Source organism: Camarhynchus parvulus, chromosome Z (genome assembly GCF_901933205.1).
Source record: "Camarhynchus parvulus chromosome Z, STF_HiC, whole genome shotgun sequence".
Lineage (NCBI taxonomy): Eukaryota > Metazoa > Chordata > Aves > Passeriformes > Thraupidae > Camarhynchus > Camarhynchus parvulus.
In genome coordinates, this window is record NC_044601.1 from 24,675,272 (window position 1) to 24,696,073 (window position 20,802).

The 20,802-nt window shown below is 37.6% G+C and overlaps 1 protein-coding gene across 4 annotated transcripts in view; it reads left to right on the plus strand.

Annotated features, from left to right (window-relative positions):
* Positions 1-20,802, plus strand: part of TTC37 (tetratricopeptide repeat domain 37) — a 47,782-nt gene that overhangs the window by 16,827 nt on the left and 10,153 nt on the right. For all 4 annotated transcript variants that reach the window (XM_030968462.1, XM_030968465.1, XM_030968463.1 and 1 more), the window contains 21 exons: positions 360-484; positions 950-1,203; positions 4,200-4,302; positions 5,087-5,263; positions 6,125-6,269; positions 6,431-6,509; positions 6,624-6,685; positions 6,807-6,863; positions 7,946-8,014; positions 8,934-9,008; positions 9,626-9,767; positions 10,987-11,080; positions 11,646-11,723; positions 13,017-13,141; positions 14,848-14,971; positions 16,364-16,582; positions 17,368-17,440; positions 18,159-18,212; positions 18,319-18,430; positions 19,699-19,827; positions 20,465-20,586. In XM_030968462.1, the coding sequence (XP_030824322.1) occupies positions 360-484; positions 950-1,203; positions 4,200-4,302; positions 5,087-5,263; positions 6,125-6,269; positions 6,431-6,509; positions 6,624-6,685; positions 6,807-6,863; positions 7,946-8,014; positions 8,934-9,008; positions 9,626-9,767; positions 10,987-11,080; positions 11,646-11,723; positions 13,017-13,141; positions 14,848-14,971; positions 16,364-16,582; positions 17,368-17,440; positions 18,159-18,212; positions 18,319-18,430; positions 19,699-19,827; positions 20,465-20,586 (2,418 nt within the window). The remainder of the gene's footprint in view (positions 1-359; positions 485-949; positions 1,204-4,199; positions 4,303-5,086; positions 5,264-6,124; positions 6,270-6,430; positions 6,510-6,623; positions 6,686-6,806; positions 6,864-7,945; positions 8,015-8,933; positions 9,009-9,625; positions 9,768-10,986; positions 11,081-11,645; positions 11,724-13,016; positions 13,142-14,847; positions 14,972-16,363; positions 16,583-17,367; positions 17,441-18,158; positions 18,213-18,318; positions 18,431-19,698; positions 19,828-20,464; positions 20,587-20,802) is intronic.

Genomic DNA, 20,802 nt, shown 5'->3' on the forward strand with positions numbered 1-20,802 from the left:
ATTAATCCTCCTGTTTGAGGAATCACTTCAGGTTTCCTCTATATTTAGGATCAGAAAACAAATGTTCTGTCATTGCTTAGCAGCTTTTATAGTTGGGCTTGCTTCAATTTTATGTTCCAATTCCAAATTAAATTTATCTTGGGAGAAGGGTGGGAGAACCAAGCATTACATTAGAGTCATCATGTGTGATATAGATGAAGCATTTTGTTCAGTAGGGGACGTAAGGAGAAAGTTGGGGATTTTCTTTATTTAGCTTGTGTAACTTCTTTTTTCCATCCTTCACCTTGCTGCTCTAGAAAGTTATAAGAATATTTTTAAATGTTTTTTGTTTACTAACTTGGCATTTATTGCTTTGTTAGGACACTGCTCTGTCAATCCTGAATGAGGTAACTGAAAAAGCAAGACCTGGTACAGCAAAATGGGCCTGGCTTCATCGTGGACTTTACTACTTGAGAACTGGTCAGCCGTCACAAGCAGTGGCTGAGTAAGACAACTGGTGGTTGGTTTAAGTCGTTTTCTACAAATCCCAATAAAATAGTCTTTGCTTATAGCAAGTTTTCAAAATAAGTTAGGTGATTGTAGCTTGTACTTAACAAAGGGAAATGGGTCTGAGTGAGTCTCTCTTAAATTGTCTTCAGTTCTAGAATTCACAGAATGTAGTCTTGTTAACATAGCAGTGTTTTGTACTAACAAGCCTGGTGACAGGCACAGACAAGCTGCTATAGCACTCAGTAGCCAGGGTGAGATACAATTCCTGAAATTGTGTAATGTCCTCTGAAGATGAAAATCCTACTATGCTTTGTTTAAAAGTTTTATGTAATTGTGAATTTGTGTCCTGAAGAGTATATAATGCAAAATTAGTGTCCTGAGCATATACAATGAAAGGAAATAATTTATGTTAAATTGTATCATATTTCATTTAAATAAACTTATGTCTTGATATCTTCAGTTTGCAGGCGGCTCTCAGGGCTGATCCAAAGGATTCCAACTGCTGGGAGTCTCTAGGGGAGGCTTACTTCAACAGAGGTAGCTACTCAACAGCTCTGAAATCCTTCAGGAAAGCAAGTGAGCTGAATCCAGGACTTGTGTACAGCATTTACAGAGCTGCAGCACTTGAGCAAATTCTAGGCAAATACGAAAATGCTATAGCTACTTATCAACAAATACTAAAGAAGACAGAAAACTATGTGCCTGCACTGAAAGGTAGTATGTCTGAATTTGAAAGTGTTCGCTTTTCCTCCCTTTACACACTGTAGTGTTACAGTCTTTTGGAGGAGTTTTTGATGTATTGAGGTTTTCTTGTGGTGTATTGAGGTTTTCTTGTATGGAAGGATAGAGTTGTATTTTGGGTATGTAGGGCCATGAGGTCCCTCACATGGAAGTTAATTTGTAGTATTACAAATTCCTGAAAAACTCTTAAATTATGATGAATGTGAGTGATTATCTTTCATGTAAGTATGAAAGGTAGTTAATCCTATGTGGCTAACTAGGCCAAATGAGTAGGAGAATTGAAGATACATAGAGGAAGCCTGCTAACAGGGCTGCAGTTTTACCTAAGCAGTAAAAGACTGGCTCAACAGGCAATGAAATCAGACTGCCATTTCAAAGAGGTGGGCTGATTTCCTTCTGCTCCTGACCATGCATTCCTCACTTCTTGTGTTAGTCTAGTGATTCAGACCCCTCTCAGCTTTTTCAAGTGGTGAAAAATAGCAGTGAATCCCAAGAGATCTCACAGGCATTACAAGGTGGCAGGGGTAGAGACCTTCAGGATATAGGTAGGAATAGAGAGAAGTGGGGCAATTGCAACTTCTTCATTATGGAACCGTGATTCTGCAGTTATATAATGCAGGGAGTGTATAAAATTTTGATAAAAAATGAATAATTGCTCTGTTTGTGTTCTCCTTGCCACTTAGTCTTCAATCATTCTCACCCCATATACCAATCTGAAGCAGGTGCTGCTTGCTGCTTGATGCTAGTTTGAATTTGTAATTATTTTTTTCATGGTATGTAAGGCCTTCTGATTTCTGGATGAATCTAAACTGATTCTTTGGAAGAGTTAATTCAGAAATGTTGGGTTATTATTGCAACAGTGGGTTTTTAATCTGAAAAAGTTACAGTATGGTTGACTTATCTACCTCCTCCTGTATAACTCCACTAGTTTTTTTCAAGACTGAAGTGACATGGTAAAAGCTCCATAATGGAATTGGAGTGTATTGCATTTAGGCAGTTTTACTAGTTGTTGGGCAAGAAGGGAAGAGTTGACTGCAGCAGCAGTTTGCACAGATGTGTATAGATCTGTGCACATACATATGGTTTTTTCAGTGTCTGTAGGTAACAGTTGACAGTGTTACTAGTATTAAAATGCTTTGAGTATTTAAGTACACAGTATCAAGATTCCTGCCCATAGTTGCCTTTATACTTACTGTTTTCTTACATGTCCTGAGTCTTCCTTCTTAGAGGCTCACATTGTAACCTCTGATTTGTTAGCTGTAAATCCTTTAAAGTCTCCAAACAGCCTTCACTTTCTTAGAGACTTCTTATGATGTTTGGTCCAATATTGTAAATTTTGTGGACCTTCTTAAAACTCTCTGAAGTTCTTGGACTGTCCCATCAGTGTTTATTTTCAACTGCTCTGATCCATTTGACCAGTTTCTTAGTTGAGCTGTTGGAAGCATAGTCTCTGGTAGTTGAGTGAATAACTTTACTGGTGTTATTTCACTGCATCTTTTCAATGTGTTTTGATTTTGTGCTACTAAATACTTATTCTGCCTCTGTTCTAGCGTATCTTTCGTGTAATTTTGGGGAATAAAATAAATTTTGTTTTTTGATCTTGACATCTGATAAGCTCATGATCTTGGGGCTTCTGGGGAGTCAAGATAAAGACTCTTGCAAAACTCTGTTTTGGTATAGGTGGAGGATTACAGTAGCATGAGGAAGTAGCTTCAGAAGTGTCAAAATAATCTGAGAGTGAATGGTACTCATATCCAGTGACTTAGGGCTGGACAGAATCACTGCTAGTGCCAGCATATGTGTAAAGCAAGCAGTTACTATTTCCAAAATGTTAGAAATTTTTACCTATGATGCAGTTCCTTTTTCATAGTGGAACCATTTCCAGCTGTGGTGGGTTGACCTTGTCTGGGCATCAGCTGCCCACCAAGTTGCTCTGTCACTCCCCTTCTCAGCAAGATGTGAACTGAAGACAAAATAAGATTGCAGAAACTCATGGGTCAAGACAAATGTGGTTTAATAAAGCAAATGCAAAGGCCACATGAAGAAGCAAACGAAAACAAAATTTATTCTCTACTTCCTATGAATAGGTGATGTCCAGCTACTTCTCATGAAGTAGGATTTCAGTCTGCCTAGTCATTGGTTCAGAAAACAAATGTGATAACAAGTGCCCCCCCGCCCCAGTCTCTTCCATATTTATAGCTCAGTTTTTATGGCTGAACAGATGTGATGTGGTATGGAATATCCCTCTGGTCAGTTTAGATCAGCTGTCCTGGCTGTGTCTCCTCTCAGGATTCTGACTACCCCCAGCCTAATGCTAAAGGAGGGAATTTTGTAGAGACTGCCTTGATGCTGTTCCAAACACTGTTCAGCAGCAACCAAAACACTGGTGTCTTATCAGCACCTTTCCAGCTACCAGTACATAGCACAGCACTATGAGGGTTCCTACGGGTCAAATTAACTCCATCTCAGCCAGACTCAACACACCATATGAAGTAAATTAGTATATAAATAGAATTAAATAATGCTGGCTTCAGGTTTTCTTCATTGAATATTTCCCTTCTGCCTACCCTGACATTCTTTATTCCTTTTGTTTCTCAGGATTGATTTTTCACTCATGTAAACTGCAAATTAGTGTATTTGTCAAAGGTGTAACAATGCAGATTTCTCAGTATGGATTTACTTAATATTTGAAGATAAACCCAAAGTTTAAATGCTATTTTTTAAATAATGATTTAGGTTTATTTTAATAGCCAAATGATCCTACAGTTCACACTTCACAAGATAGTTTAAAAGCAAAGTCTTTGTTGGGAGCATTGTAGGTGTTTTGATTTTGTTACAGTGTATGCAGGGTATAGACTTTTGCATAAGGCAGAAATGCTGACCCAGCTTCCAGGTTCCTTCCGCACTGTACTTTTAAGCATATCATAAGAGCATTTATTTTCACAGACAATATTTTCTCTCACTTTCAGGACTTGGTGAGTGTTATCTCATGCTGGCAAGATCAGCCCTTGATAACTATTTGGATAGGAAGGCTGTGGATTACATAGAGCAGGCCCTTGCATATTTTACAAGGTTGGTACTAAATATTCACTTAATTTCTGCTGGGATTGTGGGTTGACAGGCAGAAAATAAGAGTTAATTTTTTAAATTTATTTAAAAATAAGAGTTTTAAAATTTTCAGTTAGACTGAATCAAATGGACTAGAACTTCTAATCTAGAAGTAAGAATGTGTTTATTAAAAATGGTTTGAGTAACAGATTCTAAACACAGGCTGCTTAAATTAATGGCAATTACAGAGTTTTATGTTTTTTCTTTTCAAATATAGAGAGTCATTTGATTCTAAAAAAAGTGTGAAATGACACAGAGTTCTCTTCTGTAGTCCTGCTGATATATGGATCTGGGAGGAGTGTATTCCCCAGAAAATATCCACAAAAAATAATGGATAAGAGGAAAATAAGTCCTTCCTTCTCAGTCTTTTTGTTCTGCATTTCATACAAGATGTGCTAAATTAAACCTTGGAATAACTGCTGTTAGAGGAGAAAGGCCATCAAGTTTCTGCAGATGAGTAATGTCTTTTAATATGACAAATGCAAGAGTGCATGTAGTCAGCTGACATGTTGGGGTGGTTTTGTTTGGTTGCTTTTTATTGTTGTTTTTAAATTTTGGTCTTTTAGACTTGTAGCTTGAATAGGAAGAAACTGGATTAAATCAAACACCTTACTGATTAATTGCATTTGAGGTTGTGCCGCTCTTCAGAGTGGCACATTGTGGCACAAAGTGGCACAGTGACTTTTATTCAGAAAAGGATGTTGCAGTATCTGAGTAGGTGTTATGTGTGTTTTCTTTGTAACTGTAGGGCAGTAAAGCACCGTCCTGATGTATCTTGCCTCTGGAAACTGTTAGGAGATACCTGTACTAGTGTACATGTTATTTCACCAGCCAAAGTGAATGTTCAAGTACTAGGATCCCTTCTGAGTAAAAATGAAACCAAACAGGTGCTGACGAAAAATGAGCTTCTCATACTGGGAGGAAGGTAATATTCTTTTATTGTTAAGAGCTTGTCTGTTGTGTAAGACTCTGTAGAGTCTCAAGTATTCTAGACTATTTAATTTGTAGAAAATGGAAGACATGCTGATCTGTTGATACGTGCACATTGGGTAAATGGATTCTCATGATTCTTCCAGATTACACTACTTATTTCCGGGTATGTTTCCTGTATTGCCACAGTGCTGTCAGCACCTGCTCTTCTCCTTTCTGCCTCCAGGTGCATGACTACATTCTCTCTGCTGTTCCACAAATCACAGCTGTTTAAATGCAGTGGTTGTGGTATTTGCTGACTAATTCTCCCAGGACAATGGAAGTCCAAGATAATACTTTCAGCTTTCTGTCTGTGCCTCTTTCTTGTAAAAAATTTCTTGTGACAAATTCACTGTTCTGTGACTCCCTCTAAATTTTTTTCAGCTGGATCTGTAAGGCAGGAAGTGTATCTGCTTGGTGAATCTCAACCATGATCTGTAAAGTCCAGTACTTCCTAGGGGAAGCCTGATGAACTGTAAAAATGACTGATGTTTGTTTTAAGTAAAAGCATGCATAATGTAACTGACAGAGCTTTGATTTAATGCACACCTACATAATCACAGCTGTGGCATCTAAAGGCAATCTGTAGTGGCAAGCACTACAGATTGCCTTTAGACCAGATTCGGACACACAATAAGTGCCTGAAAGAAAATGTATTAGTTGGTTTTTTTTTGCTTTAAGTTCTTGTCTGGTTTTGTTTGTATTTATGTATGTTTACTTTGTTTAGGTTTCTAAGCACTCTTTTGAATACTTTTTCAGCTTTCTGCTCTTCGTGCAGAGACTCAGAATAATGATTCTGTGATTCATGTTTCTGTAGGTGTTATGGCAGAGCTTTAAAATTGATGTCTTTGCCAAGCATATGGTGTGATCTTGGAATAAATTATTATCGCCAAGCGGAGCACCTCACAGCAGTGGGCGCTGACATGAATGAGATCAGTGAACTGTTAGAGAAGTCTTTGCAGGTATTGCCTGTATTTCCTAGTACATTCTTTAAACTGCTGTTCATGCTTCTCTGCATATTCTCTTTGTACACAATAAAACCTACATCTCTGAATAAGTAAGTGCATAAAATCATAATTTTTGCTCTCTTAATCATTATAATCCACATTTCATTTTCTTCCAGTGTCTCAAAAAAGCTGTGAGACTTGACAGCAAAAATCATCTTTATTGGAATGCGCTTGGTGTAGTTGCTTCTTGTAGTGGTAAGTCTTCAGTAACAGCCCTAGATCTCTAACGTCCTTAATTAGAAGGAAGCTTGACTAATGGTGTTTTGAAATTCAGTTACATCTAGGTCTCCATTTTTTTTCTCCCCCCAGCTGTTGGGAATTATGCTCTTGCACAACATTCGTTCATCAAATCTGTTCAAGCTGAGCAAATTGTAAGTGCTGTAGGCAGCTGCCATCTGTTTCAAGTGGGCATTTAAGACATTTCCCCTGATGCACTGCTATTTCTGAGGAGTGTAATAATATATTGGTTTTAACTTTATTTGTTTTGTTTAGAATGTTGTTGCCTGGACCAACTTGGGGGTTTTGTATCTGGCAACTGGAAACATTGAGGTAATCTATTTCCCATCCTCAAGTATAATTTTCCTTTCTTTTTTTTTTTTTAAGAGTGTATATATGGGGATGGGAGTGTCAATTTCAAATGTCCCTTTGAAATTCAAAAAATATACATCCTTCAAAAGAAATTAGATTGGCACTTGAGGAATGCAGATAAATTCAAAATTTGTTCTGGGGGGGCTAAGGTTAGGTGAATTGTGAACTTCTGCTGAATTGGCAAAATTGCTTTCCAGCAGCTGGAATGAAAACTTAATGGAAGGACAGAGAAGTGGTTAGTCAAGCCAGGGCATGCCAGGTTTGGCCAAGAACTTCTAGTTGTAGGTCATGGACTGAACTCCCAGTGTTTGAGTTCCCGTAGATACCTACTTTCTGCTCATCAGCAAATATATGATTTACTGTAACACTTTAATCTTCAGAGTTTCTCCGGAGAAAAATCTGAGTGCATATTAAGTGAAGTCTGAAGCTCTCACGCAGTTAAAGTACATCCTGTCCTATTTGCTGGTTGAAATTACAGAAATTTTGTTTGACTGGAAATGTGATGGTCAGAATTATTTTTAAGAAAAATAACTTGATAGTACAGACTGCTTACTGCTAAGACTGCTAATGCTAAGACTTGGTTCCCCTTGTGCCAGATTAAGGGAGGAACTCTTAAGCATGTGTAGGCCATAGGGAGATGACTTGTGGGTGATAATCAGTTTTATCCTTTTGAAAATACGTTTGTATTATAAAAAAGCAAATTTTCAAAACTAGATCCTCCAAGAGTCAGATTTTTAAATTGTTCCAAGGGTTCATTTAGCTTCTGAATTCTCTAGCTGGGAAGGAAGCATATTTAGAAGGGAGGGGAACTTTGATATTGTGAAGTTTTCTAATTTTTATTTTTGTTTTCTTTAAGACTAAACTGGTTTATTTCTCTGGGCAATGTGTTGTTCTCTGTGGAACAGAAGCTGTTTTTAGTAGTGACCTAATTTGGTCCATTAAGTCTCTTCTAATACTACTGCATGTTAGTACCTGTGTGTGCTCAGAAGTGTTCTGTTACCATACCAGGCAGTTCAACAGCAGTGTTTTATTTGGTTCTACAGCAAGCTCATGAAGCCTTCAAGGTAGCCCAGTCTCTGGAACCTTCTTACCTCTTGTGTTGGATTGGACAGGTATGATGAAAAATCATGAAACTGCACGCAAAACCCAGTTTTTGAAGAACTTAAACTTCAGCCTCGTAACTGGCACTTATTCATGCTCCTAAAAATGGTGTTTTAAGAGAGCTTCTACTTCCTTTGTTTCCATAGTGGTAATACAATCTAAGCTACTGTGTTCATCAGACACACTCATATGATGGATGTTTTTCTGGCTGATATTGTGAGTTCTCTAACAAACTATTAACCAAACAATCACTATGCTCTGAGGCTTTTTATAGACAATTGTCAACAAAGCACTGTCTTTATAAGATGATAGTTATTTCGGCTTCAGCTGTACCATTAATTCATTAAATGGCACCACCCAACTCTCATCTCAGTCCCCCTTTCTAATGCCACTGTCAGAATAAGTAAGCTTCTAATGTACCTGGGACAAAACACTTCTCATTTTCTGGGAAGTCCCTTCCTCCCCTGCTACTGATAGCTGACATGCGCCTTCTGATATCTAGTGATCTAGGCCATCTGTGAATAGTTGAGATATTTGTGACTTTTATGATCATTATGGGTGAATTTCATAATGCCATGCTGCTCACCTGCTAATGATATCTAATTGAAAACTGGATTCTAGAAAAGAACTAGCACCATCACATGTTGAAATTCAGCTCTTTTCAGATGTTGTTACAAATTGTTCTAATACATGCAAGTCTTTGTTCTGAAGGGTAGCAGCCAAAGAGTTTAAATTACTGATACAGTGGAGACTGCTTGTGTTTCTCCTGTGTTCATTTTGTTTTTAAAACCAATCTTGCTTGTGGGCTATGAGAAAAAAGTGTGTTCATCTTGAATGCTTAAGATATGTCTGACATAATATGAGCTAAGGTTTTTGTCAATGTCATAATTTTTAAAGTACATGACCATAGCAGCTCTTGCTTCCCTCTAGGCTCTTATTGCAGAGACTGTAGGCAGCTATGATACTATGGATCTCTTCAGGCACACAACTGAACTCAGTATGCATGTAAGTGTAACAGTTATATTGTTCTGAAGTTTTTGTACATCCAGTCTCTCTGCTTAGGAGATAATGTTTTTTAAACAGGCATGTCTTGAGTAGTGAAACTGCTACAGTCATGTTTCAGATGAGATTGTCTGGCTTCCATGTTGTTGCTGACTTATGCTGGTATTGTATAGCAGGCTTTATAAAATTTTTTAGTCCCAAGGGTTCAAGAAATCAGCTCTTTAAGTCATGAATAAACATTCTCCTTGTTCCACAGAACTGGACATAGATCAAAGGCATAAAATGTTTCTGGAGAGAGCAAGGATTCTGCCAGGACCCTGTGTTCTAAAAAAGTGGAGGACTTACTCTTTCATAGCTTTTTTTTTTTTTGCCTATTGTCTGTACAATCATGCAGCACATTATATGAAAACATAAGGATTTGCTTTGCTCAGATGGCAAGTTAAAAGTATGTGTGGAGGGATTCAATTTGGTATATTCTTCTGCTTAACACTGACGCAGATTTTTAGCCAAAACTCTGTCCTAAAACAAAAATTAGTAGTATTATAATCTGCAATTGTTTTGCTGTATCTTGAGCAGGTTTAATGATTCGTATTTTGGGGGGTGTCTGTTTGTTTTTTGAGACTGAGGGAGCAAAAGGCTATGCCCACTGGGTATGTTCAACGCTGCAGGATAAAGCCAACAGAAACACTGAACTGTATCTGTACAACATTGTTCAAATGAATGCTATACCAGCAGCCCAAGTGGTCTTGAGCAAATATACAGGTAGGTAATTTAAATACCTCTCTAACCTGTCTCACCTAACATGCATTCAGAATGAATAAATATACCTGTACTAGTTCTAGACAAGAGAGGTCTGGCTGAGGTGGGGAGAGGATTTTTAGCTTAAACTAACTGAAACAGGGTAAGCAGACCACTGACCAATTTCCATTATCACACAGCAATGAAAGGGATGTGGGTTCTGTCTGCTTACTCCTTCTAGCTGTTTCAAAGACCAACGAAAATAGGGACCAGAGCCTTGTCATGCTTCTCATAGGGTGTTTGCTCTCAGACTCCCTTTGCATGTGTCTGTATGTGCAGGGGAAGATAAGTGCCAGATCCTCTGCCTCTGTGATGTGAAGCTTGGCAGAGCATTGTTCCTGTGTGCTGTGTAACTCAATATTCTCAAGCATATGATTTTGTTAACCTTCAGCAGGTGATGGACTCTGGTTTTGTGCATGATTCCAAGCCAGCCTCCCGACTGGATATGTCTAGCCTGGAAAGCAGATAGAGGAAATGCAGATTTTCATTAGTCTGCAAGTATTCCTGTAAAGAAGTCATTTGAGTAATCTGTTGCTGACTCTTGAGAGCTAGAAAATACATCTCACAGTAAATGAGATGTGAATATGAGACTGTTATTTCTTTGTGCCTTGTTCTTAAGGGGACTCCAGAGAGCCTTCCTTCCTGTTCTGGGGAGAAAAGTTACTAGTCTGAGATGAGTTGACAGCTGACAAATTTGTGCCTTAGCAATTAATTAAAAATGACTAGTCTTGGAAGGGACCATAATGGTCATCTGGTCTTACCTCCCTGCTCAAGCAGGATTGTCCTAGAGCACATTGTACAGAATTGTTTCAGAATGTATTAAGAATAAAACATAAGATTCTACTGGTATTTTACTAGAGTCAATGCAAGATGAATACTTTCCCATTTCATTAAAAAAAATCTGCCTGCTGAAAAACTTAAAATATATTGAGTGCATTATGCATTAATGTTACATCGTAATATTTTAAACATTTTTGAGCCACCCTGATGTCATGCTTTGGGTCATCTGTCTCTTCTGTATTTGCCTGCAAGCCGGTCAAAATTATTCTCATGAGCAGCTGACAGAAGCATTTGGCAAAGTGTTCAGTGCATGTACTGTAGCTTCAGTGTAGCAGTGTTTTTGTAATGCTTTTTCACAGCTTACTGATCTTGTTTTCCTGCATTGTCAATTCTGATTTTCTAGAAAGAAATCCAGATGATGCTTCTGCTTTCGCAATGTTTGGGTTTTTGAATGAGTATCTGGATCTAAAACAGCAGGCAGCCTATGCCTATGAGAGGTAAACTGTAGACCCTTGGAAAACTTAGAGAAGCTCCTTTTCCATGAACCAGCTGAAAAACCTAAGTTTTTTTTTTCCTTAGATAAACTTTACTTTCTCAGTTCAACAGTATATTTCAACTAAGTGTATTCTAGGATGGGTGTGTGGATGTTCCTATACCAAATTTGGAAAGGCAGAACACAGAAAAGTAAAGATGTCCTAAGACTTGTATGTCTTGTCATTAACTAATTCACTGTGTGGGATTTAAATGAAATTGAAGGAGAAAGCAAGCTTGGTTTTAGCTTTATTCTCTATCCCACTCTAATTAATGGAGGTGGTTGACTATTGGGTTTGTTTTGGGGTTTTTTTTCCTTCTCTCTTCTTTTCAAAGAGGGGAAGGTGACAAATGAAACAGTATTTGGTGAACATGTTGATGCATTAAAACAGTAAAATAGTCTCTGTTTATGTTTAATTAGCATAGAAAAGCTTTTATATAAAACAGTTGTCCATTTTGCTCTGAAAACTGTTCTCAAAATATGCATCTTGTAGTCACATGATAAGTAACATTCAATGTGGTTAATTTTAGGGCAGCTACACTGCTGAAAAACTCAGAGGATACTGAGAAATACAATATAGCAATGCAAAACTATGGCAGGTCACTATGGTAAGTGTCTGTTGACTTTCTGGGCCCCTAACTTCAGCTTTGGAGGTTGTGAATGCAGCAGTACAAAATATGGTGAGGCTTAAGGTGAAAGATGGTTGCTAAAAATCATCTATTAAACATTATTCGTAACTGGAGACAGGTTTGACTGGACTTTGTATTTGCTCCAGAAATATGTAGTGTAATTAAAAAAAATCATATTGTAAGGAATTGCTGTATGTCTTCACAGGCTGTAGCGTAACAGTGATTCCCTTATCCTTTGCTTGGTACTAACATGTCTTAGTGTAGTCTGTAATATTGTCTCCACAATAAGTTGTGGGGGTTTTTTTAATTTTTTTTTTCTTTTTGCAATCTTGACCCTTGAGCTGTGTAATAGTCTTAGTCTGAATAAAAGTGCTGCTTCGAGGTTTGTTCAAAAGCCCTTCTACCTAGCCTTTGAATTTATATTGACTTTCACAACCTGAAGCATGTGAGGTTGAGGTGTTGTGTACCTGTGTGTGGTCTTTCTGCTGATGAATCCCTATACTGTAAGTTCCTTTTGTGATGTCTTCTGGTTCTGAGGGAATGCAGGAGTTAAGTATGTAGACTTTCAAATTTCTCTTTGATATGAGGCAGCTCAAGGTCTACTACTTAAATATGTGTTAGCTCTCTGGGGAAACCTCATATATTATTGTATGTGACACTGAAACTTGTAACCTGTGACGAAGTGATAATTCATTAACTTCAGGGAAGGTTTTAGAACCAACTCTTTAGACTCCTGAAATCTCACATCCAAGCTGTATGTCTGTTAGTTCATGTGTGCAACTTACACAAGAACAAATCTCTAGTAACTGATAAGTAGTTCTAATAAATACAATCCTCTATTATTCTTTCCATAGTGGTCTTAGAACAAGAATGCTGTAATCTTTCTGTGTGTGCATTTTCCTGTCTGTGTGCATGATTTGCTTTTTTCCAAAAAAATACTTGATTTGCTTTTTGCATGTTTCTCCTTTGCTGTTTTCTCCCCCTGCACTGTGATGATCATTAAGTCATTTGCCTTATATACAGCTGTCATGCAGATATGGATGACTTCTTCCTATCAGTTGTTCTTCATGCAACATAGTTGGAGAGAGTAACTGCTATACCAGGCAAAGGGTGGGGATTACTGCACTTTCTTGTGTCCTAATATTGCTCTTTTCTAGGTGTCTGTTTAAAACTGCTATGGAATAGAGGGCTCTGGTCCTCAAGGACAATTTGTGTGAGTTATAACAGCTGTTGCTGCATCCTTCCTACCAGTGACTGGGGCTTTTTTTGCAGTGCTCTTGGGCGCTGTGATGAGGCCATTGAAGTTTACACATCAGTACCCCTAACAGAGTTTGATGGCATTGTGGGGCTAGCGTTAGCTTACTTCAAGAAAGGACTCTTTGAAGAAAGTATCAAAGGTAAAATTCAGAGCATTATGGAACACTTCTTTTGAGGTTAATCTTAACAAAATTTAATCTTAAACATTTAATCTTAAGCAAAATTTGTTTGTCCAACCAACCTAGCTGACATTCAGTATTTTGCTTCTTCAGTCCTATTGTGTAAGTATAAATGCCACAGGTATTTCAGTACCTTGAGTACCATGTGCAGTTTTGGGCACTGCAATAAATAAAGACATTAAGCTGTTCAAGAGCATCCAGAAGAGGGCTATGAAGATGGTGAAGGGTCTAGAGAGGAAGTCTTATGAGGAGCAGCTGAGGTCCCTTGATTTGTTTGGCCTGGAGAAGAGGAGACTAGAGAGGAGACCTCATTATGGTCTTCATCCTCACGAGGAAGTGAAGGGGCAAGTACTGGTCTCTTCACTCTCACAACCATTGACAGGATTCTAGGAAATGGCCTGAAGCTGAGTCAGGGGAGGTTTGGGTTGAATATCAGGAAAAGACTTTTCACTCAGAGAGTGGTTGAGTACTGGAACAGGCTCCCCAGGGAAGTTATCACAGCACCAATGTTGTCTTCAGATCAAGAAGCTTTTGGACAATGGCCTAGGTACATGGTGTGATTCTTCAAGTGTCTTGCACAGTTGTACTTCATTATGTTGGTGGGTCCCTTCCAACTCAGCCTATTCTATAATTCTGTGAAAATCTGTTAGTCCTAGTATCGCTCAAATGTAGTAGGGAAAAATAAATTTCTTGAAGTGTGGGATTCTTGTCCATTAAGCTGTTTTTCTCTGAGCCTCCCTTGCTCTCAACTTAAATTATTCTCTCTGGAAGAATCAGTTGTAATCTAGAGAAGAGGAGACTGAGAGGTGATGTCATCAATATAAGTGTCTCAAAAGCAGGTGTCAAGAGGCTGGTGCTAGCCACTTTGCAGTGGTGCCCATCAACAGGGCAAGGCATGATGGACATAATCTGAAACACAGGTTCCACCTCAACATGAGGAAGAACTTTTTACACGGAGAATGGCTCTGAAACAGGCTACACAGTGAGGTTGTGAAGTTTCTCCCCTCTGGAGACATTCAAAACCCACCTGCAAGGTGCTGTGTCATCTTCTGTAGGTGGCCCTACTGTGGTAGAGAGGTTGATCTCCAGGTTGAGAGATTGGTTGATTTTCCGGCCCTAATTATTCTATGATTCTCTCATAGGAGATTAATGTGGTGTTGAAAGCACTTTAGCTTTAGTGGTAAATATAATTGTACTGCACACTTCTGAGATGTGCAACTTCATGAAAAGGTACATGCAACAATTAGTGTAGAAGTGTTAAGTGCTCACAAAGGAACAGTCAGCTCAGTGTCTTAAATAATTTTATTTTGTATTTGGAATGAGTGTGCCCATCTGAACTACTGTTTTGTAAATGAACTATCATGGGAAGTATTTTTACCATGTTCTTGCAGGCATTTTCTGAATATCCCAATGCTGCTTTTCGTTTCTGTTTCTAAACAGAAATGTGTGTTAAACAACTTCCGGGCTCTAAACAGTAAATCTGGTGTTTCCAAACATAGTTACTTCCAAAGTCTTAGTCAACTTATTTTTATCTTCTGCTTATGATTTGAGTTGGGAAAATACAGTGAACCTGAACCTAAAGTAGTCTCTCTGTTGTAATATTGTGCTATCCTAAGGGCTGTACAAAGGTTGTGTTTTTTCTTCTCACTCAATTGAATTTTTACCAGCCTATGAAAAAGCCTTGTCTGTTGCTGAGTCTGAAAAAGATAAAGCACATATCCTGACTGCCTTGGCAATAATAGAATATAAACTGAACAAAGTGGATGCTGCAAAGACACTGCTGTTTAAATGGTGAGTAGAGGGAATAATCAGAATGTGGTATTTTATTGTTTTTGTGGGAACTCAGGTGGATATTTTGTGTATTGCAGCATAGAAGTGGAAATGGATGCAGTGTACTTATTCATGTGATATGTCTGGTTTTGTTTTGTGGTCTGTCTCTTCCACTTTCTTCAACCAGTATTGAGTGGAAGGGCTGAGCACTTTGGATGTCCAACATCCTGGAAGTTTTGAAAACTTTATCTTCTAAGATAATACTACTTTGTAGTTGTCGTAAGCACTGTTTTTGCTCATTAGCTGTAAGAACTCTGAATGACCAGTGAAAATAGTTTAAGTAGTCAAAAATCTCAGAAATTATTGTGTTCCCAGTAGCATAGACCAGGACAACCCTGTAGCTTTCCCATGAAAAGAAACAGATCTCTACTAGTTGTGGAATTAAGTGGTGAATGCCTGTTATTTTTCAGATCTGTGGAGGCTAAATAGCTTGTGCATCATTGTTAGCCTCCTAGTAGCTACAAATTAAGTTACCATCTCAACTCCCAGGGGCAATTCTCTGTCAGTAGAGAACTCTAGAGTGGCAGTGCAGTGCCCATCTTACCAGCAGATTCCTGAAGTTAATAACACAGAGAAGGTCCGTTACCGTTCCTAGCCGTGGTTAGTTGGCTAGGAAACTGATATTTCCTACATCTTATAAATCACTGCAGGCTTCTATTTTTGTCAAAAACATGAGCAATGAGAGTTTCTAATGACATTATATGTTTGTGTTTGGAAAAAAAAAAAGGTAGTGAATGGCTTAGGAAAGAAACATCGCAATGAATATGTCTAGACCTGAATTGGAAACAACACTACAAACAGATTTTGGTGGATTTTACTAATAGGAACAAAAATCATGCATTCTGGTGCAATAGATAGATGTCTCCCTTGACTGGAATTTGTGCTAGATGACTTGGAGTGCCCAAGTAGGACCTTGAACATGAAGCTCCTTTTTTCATTTCTCATAACCAGCTTAGCACAGAGATTCTTAACAGTGAGTATGTCTGGATAACTAGTATGATAGAATACCATTTCCTACTTGTCAAAGGGTCCTTTTGCTGGCTGTTCAAGTTCAATTAACAGCTTTTGTTCTTGCTAGGGACTGAAAACAAAACATAGAATCAGAAGCTTACATTCTTGTCTTTTTTCGAGGGCAAAAGTAATCATTAAGAGCTTGATTAGGTGCCTGTAACCTGGCCTTCAAGGATATAGATTTAGCCTGATCCAGGATCCCATAGAGAGTGTTAATTCTGTATACCTTTCATGATACGTGGGAGCAAGAGGACTCAAAAGTAACAAGAAGTCTCATGTTATCAGGAAGCTTAGTTTGTGCTCCAAAACTGGTTGTCACTTTCCCTCTCTTTGATTCAACAGCTCATTAAAGGAACCTAGTACGGAAAGTCTGAAGGCTTTGTGCACACTGGGATTGGTAAAGCAGGATGTAACACTTGCAACAGCAGCCCTAAAAGAATTACTAAAGCATGAAAAAGGGAATGATGGGATTTATGAGAGGTGTCTCATTGCATCTGCTGTTTATGCATTACAAGGTAGAAATGTGGCAATCCAGAGGGAAGTCTCCAAAGCAATACACAGGTATATAATGTATATATTTGTCTTGCTTTAAATTGCCTTGTAAATGTACTGCTTTGATTACATTGAAGAATAAACAAACCTGGTTCTTTGAATTCTTATTCTAAAAATATTTTTTTATACAAATTTGTTTTCAAAGATGAAGTCCTCACCTAAGGTTGTACCTTTAGCTGACAAGTTTGCTTTCTTATTTATGGAATCAGATAGCAGAAGTTTCATAGCTCATTCAGTGTCTTCTGATTTTGTTTGGGGGACTTTTTTGATAGGTAGGTTAGTTTACTCTTCTGTGAAAGCATTTTTCATCCTGTGTAGCATAACCTTCAGCCTAGAAAAGTCCCTTGGGTTTTTATTTAATATTTAGCAGCCTTTGAAGCTGTTTCTTCCATTAGCTGAGTGTCTGTGTTCAAATTTGATTTGATTAGCCTTAGCATTCTGAGCCTTTCAGGAAGGCACACATTATATTCTCTCCAAGGGTTTTCAGAAACTATTTTCATGCAGGTTTTTTTTCCAACTACAACTAAAATTTCTTGTTCTTCATACTATGAAGACAAAACCTGTAGGCCTAAAGTTTGTTTTCTTCCCATTAATATTTATATGCATGCTGTAGATTTTATTTCTTTAGCTAGCAGTATAATTTCAATGTTGTGTTTGTTTTTACCCATGTTTTACATTGGATTGTGTTCTTAATAGAAAAAGCTCTATCTGTATTTGTAGCAAGTGCCTACTGAGTCCCGGAACACCAGGTGCATATCTAAACCAGTGAGTTTAATAACCTTTTCTTTCCCTAGTTACCCTGATAATCCTGCCCTTTGGTCTCTTCTGTCACGACTAGTTCCACTGTATGCATCAAAAAAGCCAAAAGTAAGTAAGTGTAATGCATATGTGCTGTTTACATTCCAAGTAGTCTGTTTTGTTTCTTAACTGAAAAAACCCCACCCTTCAGTGTGTGGACTGTCCCCAGTTAATATGAAAATGTAAGGCTTACATTCAAAGCAGTGCACAGCTACATACTGAATTTATAGACCATTATTTGGATCTTCCATGAGGTAACCATTCTTGAAGTAAATTTAGAGGAAAGATCTGCTAGAATTATGCTAACAATAAAAGGCTATACTATGTATACTTATTTATAATTTCTTTTGTTTAGTTTTATAGAGGTGTATTTATGTAAATAAATATTTATATTAAGATTTACCTGTCTTTAATTTGGTTAATGTAGTCATCTTCACTTTTCACATTAGGCAGTGTTTCCTTTCCATTTTTCTGCTTATTATTAGTTTTCCCTCAAATAAATACTCCTTCCCTTAATTTTTGCTAATTATATAAACAGAAATAGCACCTGAAAAGAAACCCTTTTCAATATGGGGGTGAAATTAGAAACCAATCATATGGATAAACTCTAGTCTAGAATGTCTCTTGCTGATTTTTTTATAAACAGATCATGCCATAAGCAAGGACATTGCCTCATTGTTCAAATTTTGTACTTGTGAATAACAAAAATAAAAATATTTTGGCATTATATTTTTGCATAAAATTAATTAGCCATGCAATTAAATCGTTTGTTTTTTTAATCTTGCAGGGAGGAGCTGTAGCAGGAAGTGTTGCACAGACGCTTGATGTAAACTGTGGAAAGGTTTGCCTTTCTTAAAATGCAGATTTTGTAATTCCATAAACAGTCCTAAAATTAATTCTGTCTGATCACATACATGGTTAAGTAACTCTTGTGTTCTGTTTTATAGGAAGTCCTGCTGAATATTGCAGTTAATCAGTTGGTAGCAGGATGTCACATGTTAGAAGATAAGAAAAACAATCCTCTGAAAAATATTCAGAAGGCCATCCACGTCTGTCCAGGTTACTCCTGTTCTCAAACACAGTAGCGATTGTTTGTCTTTTTATCCATCAGAAGCAAAAATTACTGGATTAAAGTAAAATCTGCTTTTGTTGGGTTGATTTGTTGTTTAGGGTTATCCATGTATCTTTTGGAGCTTTAGGGTTATCCATGTATTTTTTGGGGAAAATGCTTAGAGTGGAAATTGTCACTTTTCTTCCAAATTTAATGGAATGGGAATTTAGCCAGACAATAAGAAAAATATCACTGAGTTTTGGGTCTTGTTCTAAAACATAAGTAATTTCTTAATCTCTCAACAGGAAAAGACATAAGTATTATTTAGTATACTAGACAAATTGAAAAACATATGTTCCCTCCGTATGCAGCACCAGACAGAAGAGAATTATTCATCTCCCTTGAGATTTTTTATTAGAAAAGTTCTGTTAAAATGTGTGGGTTATGAACTACAGGGAACTCTATGGTTGTATTACTAAATAGTCTTCTTCCTATACCATATGAAGTGCAAGCCTGGTGGGGTTTTCAATTGCTAATTTGTACTTGATAGTGAAATACTAAAACATTGCTTCTTCTAGAGTCATTTTGCTCTGATGCATAAGGCTGGCTTGCAAGTTAAAAATGTCAATTACTTTCCTACAGGAAATATGAGTGTATGACTACTGTTTAAAAGTGGTATACTTTACATTTTACTTTGTTAGATCTTCAAGCTTTGTTTCATTTTGCCAGCAAAATTAATTATTTTAGGGATGAAAATTTAAATAAATAAAATCTTTACCTGAGCTCTGTCCAATTCAGGACAGAGATTGCTCTTACAGTAGTAGGCGTTCTTCACAGGGCTGTTTAAAGGTGAAGTTGACACAGGAATTAGCTGGCAGTGGAAGTAGGCACCTATTGCTATAACTTTCATGCTGGTGGGCAGAACAGACTGATTCTTTGTGTTTTGTTACAACTCTTCAGTGAAAGCTAAGATTAATCTGTGTAGTCAAAAATAAATTGGCAGCTTCAGGTTAGCACACTGAAGCAATCTGTGAAAAATACATTAGCTGGCTTTAGGAACAGCATCTTCCTTCTATAATCTGATGAATTTTACTAGTTAGAAGCCAGTAGTTATCACCTACCTTGGTTTGAACTCAATTACTTTTTGGTATCTTATTTACGGTGTATGGTTCCATTGATAGGTATGCTTTTATGCTTTATCTGATAAATCCCATTCTAAGTGAACTGCCAGCATATTTAGACTGGGCATGAGTTCCCTTTTACCATTCTTTTCTAGATAATCCTGTTGCTTGGGCAGTGCTAATGGCAGCCTGTCATGCTGAAAACACTGTTGTCTGTCTAAACAACACTGAACCGAAACGAACAGGCCTAGAGATGACACTTGTGTCTACAGTTTCAGCCAAAAGTAAGCTATATGAGTTTCCTATTTTAAAAAAAGCAAAATAAAATTGAAATTATCTAAGCTTGCAGTACTGTTCTGAACTTGCAAATAGGCTGAGGAATACTCAATAGTGGTAATTACTCAATAGCTGTAGTTGTATTTTACACAAAAAACCCATTAAATTCTAATATACAGATAGGTTTAGATACTTAATGGCAGCTTGCTTTCCCCTCCAAAGCTTAAAATAGTTTTGTAGAATAGTATTTTTGAACTCTGATGCATTCAAAAATGCTCTGAACCTACACCCATGAAGGTTGTGGATGTATTACATTGCAGCAGCAGTACTTTACAGGAAAGTGCTAAAGTAATTTTGAGTTCTGTAACTCTTCCAATAGATGCTCATTCTTGCTCATTGCCCATAGTGTTTTGAAAACTGGAATTAAAATTCCATGTTTGATTGATCTCAAACCATTAACTCAAATGGTGTATGCTTTTTCCCCTCATGCTTTTGATTTTGCCATCTTTCAATGTTCCTACTGATGAACGGAGCCATGTCACATTAAAACTCATAAAAATTCTCCCTTACCAGATCTAGAGCATGTGACCATGGTATTGTACTACACCATAAGTACTAATCTAAGTGTGTTGTCTGTCTTTACAGCTGGAGAAAGTAATCTTCCACATAATTATGTCCGTACTCTTGAAGACTGGTGTCTGTGTCAAGCTATTACCAGTCTAGGGGAGACTGGTAAACTGTCAGAAGCTGAAGCTCTTTGTAACAAGGTGTGATGGGGTCACACTGGCAGATTGTGGTAGAATTGACAGAAGCCACTATTTTTGTGCATTATACAGTAAAGTAGTGTTTGAATTAGCAACTCTCTGTTCCGTCAGAGATACAAAATATAATAGTTCACAGAATCACTGAGTATTCTGAGTTGAAAGGGACACACAAAGATCAGATCATCAAGTCCAGCTCTGAAGTGAATGGCCTGTATGGGG